Genomic DNA, 8833 nt, shown 5'->3' on the forward strand with positions numbered 1-8833 from the left:
GGCTCTTTGTGTGAATAAACATAAAAGCCACTGTGGCTTTTTCAGAAACAGTAGAATACTTTGGTTACTATTACTACTGTATACTATTATGTCATACATAGCATGTAGTGGTTTATTATCTATCACAGAGGAAGCTGTGTTTCTACAAATGCAACATCATTACTTTTCCTGAGTAATTGTTGTTGGGTATTACTTTCCTGGAAGCTCATTAAGCTGATCCAGATCTCTGCTCTGTGTTTGCTTACAAAATCAGTCAAAATCGGTGTCAGACACCGAGACATGACTGCTCCACTTTCAGTACCAAATCAGGTTAGGGGCTTGTTACCATGACAACTTAGTTCATTTCGTTCCTCCGTGCAAAAGCCAGGTAGAGTCCTTCACGCTCTCATCAGCTTCCCCAAACAGATTAGAGAAGGAAAAAACAACATCAGGCACTTTTCAACAGCTTTGCTTCTAAATCATTGTAAATTGTTGGAAAATATATATACTCTGTACACTTTATTAGGAACACCTGTACACCTGCTTATTCATGCAAGTATCAGACATTTATGCTAACCAGCAATGCACAGAATAACAAGTGAGCTGAGGTTCTGTGGGTGGAAACTCCTTGTTGATGAGAGCAGATGATGAGCTCACAGGAAAGTTTTTGATACTTATATACATGCGCAATGTCTGTGGAATGACAATGATCTGACTCAGTCAGTGGTTTAGGAAGTACATCCATTTAGGTGCTTTATTAATAAACCTACTTATCTAAAATTTTATTCACATTATCTGACCATTATCCTGATCAGGGTTGAAGTCTCTCCCTGGCAACACTGGGCGGAATGTGGGAAAATTCATTCTGGGTGGTCTATAGCAGAGCACCATGCACACATTCACACACTCATTCACACCCAAGAGCAATTTAGCATAGCCAATCTATCTATCTGCATGTTTTTGGACAATAAGAGGAAATTAGAGAACCCAGAAGAAACCCATGTAAATATAAGGAGAACATGAATATGCACACTATCTACAAGCTATAAAATAAAATAATAAAATATATATATATAATAATAAAAACTGGCTCACTGGGCTTGGCTCATTGTACATCTATTTTTAAGTAATGCTTGTGTTCCTGCTCTGTATAGATGCATCCTTTACTTGTTCTCTTCTTGTTTACTTTCAGTAAAGTTTGAGGACAGCAGAACTGTAATGCATGGGATTCAAGGTATATAGGGAAACCTATTAGTAACTCAGATGGCAGGAAAGGACTTTTCTGGTGTATTATTATTTCACCCAAAAAACAGGAGACAGTTATTTTTGTACATGAAACAGGTCACAAATTTTGCTACTATATATATATATATATATATATATATATATATATATATATATATATATATATATATATATGGTCTTGTTTCTATGCTTAACGTTTACTGGATCTGCATGAAGGCAATTAGGCAAAACCTTTCAAAATAAAACATGCAAGGATGAATCTACTGAATCTCTCTCTCTCTCTCTCTCTCTCACACACACACACACACACACACACACACACACACACACACACACACACACACACACACACACACACACACACTCACTCACTCCAAGGTGACCTCAGAGAATGACTTCGCAGCTTACTTTTCTTTTTATTGACTGCATGTTTATTTAATGAATTTGTCCGTGGTTTGCATGTTTGCTTTGTGGAGGTCATACAGCTTCAGTCAAAGTTGATAGACCACTCTGGGGAATTCTAGATTCACAATAGGAAGAAATGACTCATTTTTACCCACGACTCACAGATTTCTTGGATGCTGACGCACAATATGACATCATTAGACATTATTCAAAATCATCCAGCTTACGTTATTAACTCTTAACCAGAGGCTCAAAAATGGAATTTCTGTCTTTTTTGCGCTTTACATGTTCAGCATCAAATTTCTTTGTCATGTTGCACTCACAGTGGTGGTTAAATGGCTCATATGAAAGTAGACACTCGGGGCTTCAATAATTTGCAGATGTATAGGCAATATAATCATAATAAAGTTAGTTTTTTCACACAATGTTTTAAATCTACAAAGTGTCCTGACTGATTTTATATTAGATTTGTGGTGATAAAATAATTAGTTTGTTTATACTTATAAAATGCCTGATATGATGATTTCCTCTATGTTGGACTAGAATATTGTACTCTAACACACTGGTGGTAAAGTAACACACAGTAGGCTATAATATGGATTTTCTTTTCTCCTTTTTTTTAAAAAAATGAGTAAGATTTGAGCAGATGGATGGAAAAAGGATTTCTACTGTTTTTAAAATTATAGTTCAAGCAGCAGATGAACTGTCCACAGAATTCAATAGGAGATGGGAAAGAGCAGAATGAGGCACTGGAGAGGCCTCCAGCAGGGTAAGACTTTGGCATGGAAGACTTCCAAAGCCTAACACGGGCACATGGAGTCTGTCACAGGGCCAATAATCTGCGTCTCTCTGCAGTCTCACACACCACACATACACACTTCACAGCATGCTATTGACACAGGCCTTTTTCCTCTGTGTCCTGTTCTCAGAATCATCTCAGCCCTGTTTCAGCTCATCGACAAAATCTGTACTTGTGTTAAAATCGACCATTTTATTTAATTTGCTGTGAGAAACCAGAAATCATTTCCAAACACATTGCAAATCCTAGAAAATAATGCATTTAGAAAATGTCTTGAAAGGTACATGAGACAGCAGGGATACTGAAATCCAATAAATCACAGTTGTCTTCTCTAACCTTTCTTTTGCTAAGATGAAAACCTAAGGTCAGCTCTTAGAGGCTGGGAGTAGAGATCCAGGGAAGGGGGCTGGAAGTACACACAATGCCGTGTACACATAGGTGTTTAAACAAATGTTAAGAAGTCACAATATAACAAATGATTACTCATTAGGTAAAGTAACAGTCGTCAGTCAACTTTTAGGACCTGTCTATGAACCTAGACTGCAAAAAATAAAATCTTAGCAAGAGAAAATATCTTGAATATAGTCAGATTTATCTAGTATCTCCTGTTATATGATTGTAAATATATTATCATACTAATATTCTTAGACCTATTTCTAGACATTTGTATTTGGCTTGTAATGTAAGGGAAAATACTAGATAGATTTTACAACATTCAGGAGATTCCAATTTGGTAAAATGCCTTTTTTTGAAGTGTGTTTAGTAACACCTTGTGTTAAATATGGACTACAAGTGCATTGTTTGAATCAGTTGTTAAGTAGCACCTTAAAGCTACTTAACTATTTAGCTACTTAGACTATTTAAATCCAAATAAACTATTATGATATTTCTGATAATATTAACAACTGATAGGAAAGACGGTTAAACTCCAGAGTCAGAGAGCAAAATTATTTGCACCCTTGATAAAGATGAATAAAACGTTTATGAATCTGTGGTTGGTTAATTTCACAATGACAATATGAGAGAAATCTTACCTTCAAGTATGTAAACATTATTATATTATATATATTTATTATATTATTTAAAAGTAAACATTTATTCTAAGAAAAATCCTCATATAACAAGACTATATGTGTCACAGTTATCGGTATCCCTGCATTTAGTAATTTGTGTCCATTGCATATGAACAATGAGTCTTTTCTTATAAGGCTTCATAAAATTAGGGAATACAGAGAAGAGAATCTGAGATTATGCATCAATACGGATGCTTTAGGATTCTCCTCTTAAGTTCAGAAATATGAATCTATTATTTTACTGTTTTATTAATGGGAAATATGATAAATTGTGTGTGTGTGTGCCTGCAATAAACTGCTAGTTTATGGAATAATATTTTTTCTATATAGAAATAGCTTACTAACAATAAATAAATAAATAAACACATAAGCAAATAAATAAATAAATAAATAAATAAATAAATACATGAATGAGATATCAGATATTTTCCATTAGGATAATTTGCTAGATTCACTGGACCTAAAGCACTGGTCTTGCTAAAAAAGAGGTTGGTTGGAAAAAAGCTCCCCTAATTACCATGGGCTGTAAGAATCACCAGCACAAGCTTGTGCATAGAATAATAACACCTTCCAACAGTCACAAAATGATATATAATGCTATACTTTCAATAAATACCTGTCACATTGCCATCATTTCCTTTCTATAATTGAGCTCTCTGTCAGAGCTGCAATCACCTGTCTTTCAGGTGGTGATAAACACTTATGATCTCTTCTGCTTCAAATGAGCGTATTTTCCATACATTGCTAGTGCTTTCTGGGAAAGGTTTCTTTTGAGCTTTTCTATATTTAGCTGTAGCTATCACTCGTCATGCGGTTTGTGTACAGCTCTACAAAATTGTGTTGTTTCTCGGGGTGAGTAACCAAACGTTTGCTTTCTCCCGCTTCGCCAACTTCTCCTAACATTTCAGATCGCTTGTGGTCTGGCTGTGAATATATGCTGCTATCATGGTTGAGCACTTTTCCCTCACCACTTTCACCCTGAGATTGTTAGCTGGACTCTAATGAAGTGCAAACTTCAGCCAGTGTTGGGGCTCCTTCCAGTATCCCTTCATTCTACACATTATATGCTGAGTTTTCCACATTCCCTGCCATCTACTGACTAGCCGGCCTGTGGCTAAGCGCAGTTAAAATGGTTGAATGGGTTTTCCATCTATACCACGTGCCGTTCACTGCTGAGCCTGCTATGTTAGATATATTTGTTAGCAAATAACTCTGGTGTCAGCTTCTCTCCATTCACACCTCAGTATTACAGCTGCCTCAGGTTTTCCATCTGTTTTTCCACATCTCCTGCTGACTGAAAGACATGTGGCTACATACTACTGAGTTTGAGTGGTGTTCTTCCACTAACTGGTCTTATTCTTGGTTTATTCAGCTAAGTCAGCTGCCAGGTTCTGAATCCTCTGGAAGCTGAAGACTATGTTTTTGCTGCCTCTGGGTTGACATGCTGACCAATCTCCTTCAATCTCCTCCTCCCTATTCCTCATCTGAGGAGTACAAGGTTCCTAGGTCTACAGCCATGTTTCGATTTCTACAGGCTGAAATGGCCTAGCTTGATTAGAGAAACCTGAAGCCATTGATTCGTGCATGATATCACATGATGCAAGAGACATTGCTAAAACAGAGCTCACTGGGAGGTTGTCCTAGCCTCTGCCATCATATACCACTTCAAATGAGAGTGCACTCCTAATAGATGTTATCCAGGACTCATAAAACCATATATAACCAGTGTTACATTAATGTTGGTGAATGAGAGCCTAAAATATGCTGTTCAAACCAAATACCAGCACAAAGCTTTGAATATTTCCATTCAATTCATTTCTATAATGCTTTTAACAATTGTCTCAAAGCAGCTTTACATATGTATAGCAACAGAATAAAAAGAAAAGTTTCAAATTATATTATTATTTATCCCTAACATCTATTCCTAAGGAAAAACTCCCTGAAATGATATGAGGAAGAAACCTTGACAGGAACCAGACTTAGAAGTGAACCTCATCCTCATTTGGGTGACACATGACAGTAAATAACGTAAATAATGTCCTTTTTTACAGTTTGTATTCGAGTGGAATTGTACAACCAAGAGTGCCTGAGGAACAAAAAAGTCAGGCTAATTTCTGAGTTCACTGTAGAATTAACAGCAATTATTTTCGGCCAAAGTAATACTTAAGACTTAATAATACTAGCGTACTGCAATGCTAACAATAGATGCCTTTCAACATGAAGTGATCAATGACAGACTAGTGTGATAAAAATAAAACAGCTGATATGTCATCAAACATTTTGAATGAGCATTCAAATTTATCCATCACAACACATCGAAAGTCTTGGGACTAAATTAGTTACAAGAACCATTTATCACATTTAGAGTTGAATAGAGTCGAATCTCAGAGGAACTGGAGCACAAGGCAGGGCACAACTGCACAAAAAATACACATTATACCGACAATTTAGGAGATGTCAGTCAGACTACAACGCGTGTCTTTGGTCTTGAGGAGGAAAACACAGTACCCAGAGGAAACCCCCAACGCATGAAGAACCTTTAATCTCCACACACACAGGGCAGAGGCAGAAATCAAACCTCTAACCTTTGGAAGTCTGTGGCAAGTGTACTAACCACTAAGCCTGCTCCTAGACAGTAAGTCAGTATTGTGTAATGCTAATGTTCTTTGCCTCTGGAGTGCTAATTATGGATAAATATTAAGCTTTATATTTAATATTCTGAATTTATACATTCCTAAAAAGCTGCCTATTGTTAAAAGCACTTAACAACTAGATCTGAAATTATTTATTTTTATTATTTTTACCACTAGCTAAAATTCAGTCAAGAGATATGCTTTTATCATTTTGTCATACATTTGTGTACATAATTTCAAATGCGTATACCCATTTAAATAAACAAACCGTATATTAGCAAAATCAAGGGATTAGGGATTTGACTTACTCCAAGCTTATTTGTTTTTTTTCTTGGTAAATTAATGACCCCACTGACGTCTGGCTAGGATTCTGAAACCATGTGAGATTAAGTTCAAATCTTGTTAAACATATATTATTATTATTATTATTGACTATGAAAATGTTAACAAAACGAAGTAATGCTCTATATTGATCTTTTTCTAACGTACACACACACACACACACACAACAGAAGGCATGTGGAACAGCACAGCAAATTATGATAAGAAGTTACTTAAAATCTTTATTTCATTATATGTGTTACATTCAATACCCAATGTGTTTCTTTAGGACACATATATGATCGGCATAAATACAAACAAGCGTTCTTTTTTTGTGCCTTTCCTAATAGAATAAGATGAGTGAGCAAAACTTCACACCCTTATATTTACATTTAAAGTCCAACTTTATACAAAGTCGATGCCTTCATTATTTACAGAAATGAGAAGACGGGCGTCTTTAACCAACCGAATAAAGGTCCAAGTCCTGTGTGTTGGGAAACATAGCTCAGTAAAGTTGTCTTTTATAGTAAAATGGTTCAATTTTTCATTTTATCAGCTGAAATAGTTTTTCTATTGATATAAAAACTGAGGTGGTGTATAATATTTGTGTACAATATCAGTGTTAAATGTTTTTTTATTTAGATTGGGATTTACACTTTTATAGCACAAGACTTGTCCTTTATTAATTACAGATGTTTTTCTTTTCTTAAATGGAGGGAAATAAAACATGGGGAAAAAAGAAAAAGCAAGATAACCTGAATGAGCATCATGGACCAGTACAGTAACGTTTTAACAGTCGTTCCTTTCAGTCAAGTTCTCTGTAGTGATGTGTGTTTTAAAAGCTACATGTCAAAACACACAGAGGAAGGCAAGATGACACTACACGTATCTCTGTGTGAAGAAGAGATGAAACATGATCGGATCAAAATCTTTTTTAATCTAAAAATAAGGAATGAAAAAATGTAAATAACGTCTAAAAATGACCAGTGTTTCTGACATCCAGCAGAAATTGAAAACAAAAAAAAAAACGAGACATGACACGTCTACATTTAACAGGAAACTTAAAATTAAACCAAAAGATAGCCCTTATGACTTTCAGTTGAAAATATGTCTCGATTAGGCTGAAAAAAAGAAAAAAAAACAAAAAAAACCAGAAGGCTTGAAAGAGCATCACAGGATTAAACAGGATGGTAGTAAGCGTCAAACGTCTGGGACGCTGTACTGGAGAGTTCAGTAGTTTGTTGTTGACTTTAAATAATCGCATGGATTTTTAAAGTCATTTTTCTAACTGATATAAATACATAAAATAGAGAGAGCCAAACAATCTTTGAACGGAGTATCAGCATAAGGACTTCTGTGAAGTCAAAGTCAATGTAAAAGTAGAGATAGAACGAAGAGAGAGAGAGAGAGAGAGACAGACAGAAAGAGAGTGAGTGTGAGAGAGACAGACAGAGTGAGAGTGTGTGTGAGAGAGAGAGAGACAGACAGACAGAGAGTGAGAGAGAGAGACAGACAGACAGTGAGTGTGTGAGAGAGAGAGAGAGAGAGAGAGAGAGAGAGAGATAGAACATGAATGATGCTGAGGTCAGCTTGTTGGAGTGCATGACCATGACCATGTCAATGCATATGAAAAATGGTAAAACCACCTGAGTTTGAAAAGAAAAGAGACGTGTTATGCATCAACACAGACTGGCACTAGTGTACATGTGTGACTGTGTCTGAAGAAACACTCACATTAGTGTTTATTATGAATAATAGATTTTGGAGTAAAGGTTTTGCATCTATGCTTCTTTACAGGTCTCCCATGATGGAAAAAAAAAATTAAAACATGTGAAGTACAGTAATAAGAAAAAGGAAGAGCATCCTTTCCATGTCAGCAATCGGACCAGCTAACACGCTGTCACATGGGCAATGAACATAGCTTTTGACAGCTGAAAGACTACGGCCATTAGGCAATTAATAAAACAGCAAACTCTCCACCATGGGAAAAAAGAGCCTTGTGCTGTGCTGTGTGTGTGTTTAAGGGTTTAAGCTCGTCTCTCCAACCTCCTGAAACAGTGACGTGTAGAACTCGGGCTCCAGCTGTTTGTTCCTGTAACGGTTAACGATTTCAGCAATTTTCTGTTTTCGCCGTACATGCGGAGGGCTGTACGAGTCGCTGTCCAGTCTCTTCCTCCGACATGTGTTAATTACCGTCTGTCTTACTAGGAAACCTGGCAAATGTAGGCAGAGAGGATACGGATATAACAACAGAACATGCTCAAAGTGTGGAGTTAACAGGTAGCCTTCACAAGAATTCTATACATTATAATAAACGCTGCAAATGCAGTTGTATCTTCATATAAAAATGAAGAAAGGTGGAAAATGTGATCTCTGAT

At 36.2% G+C, this 8833-nt stretch overlaps 1 protein-coding gene across 13 annotated transcripts in view; it reads right to left on the reverse strand.

The window, feature by feature from the left end:
• Nucleotides 1–6671: 6671 nt before the first annotated feature.
• ralgapb (Ral GTPase activating protein non-catalytic subunit beta) overlaps nucleotides 6672–8833 on the reverse strand; it is a 38300-nt gene continuing 36138 nt past the window's right edge. For all 13 annotated transcript variants that reach the window (XM_027146602.2, XM_027146601.2, XM_047813494.1 and 10 more), the window contains one exon: nucleotides 6672–8668. In XM_027146602.2, the coding sequence (XP_027002403.1) occupies nucleotides 8475–8668 (194 nt within the window). In that variant the 3' untranslated portion in view covers nucleotides 6672–8474. The remainder of the gene's footprint in view (nucleotides 8669–8833) is intronic.

Source organism: Tachysurus fulvidraco, chromosome 5 (genome assembly GCF_022655615.1).
Source record: "Tachysurus fulvidraco isolate hzauxx_2018 chromosome 5, HZAU_PFXX_2.0, whole genome shotgun sequence".
Lineage (NCBI taxonomy): Eukaryota > Metazoa > Chordata > Actinopteri > Siluriformes > Bagridae > Tachysurus > Tachysurus fulvidraco.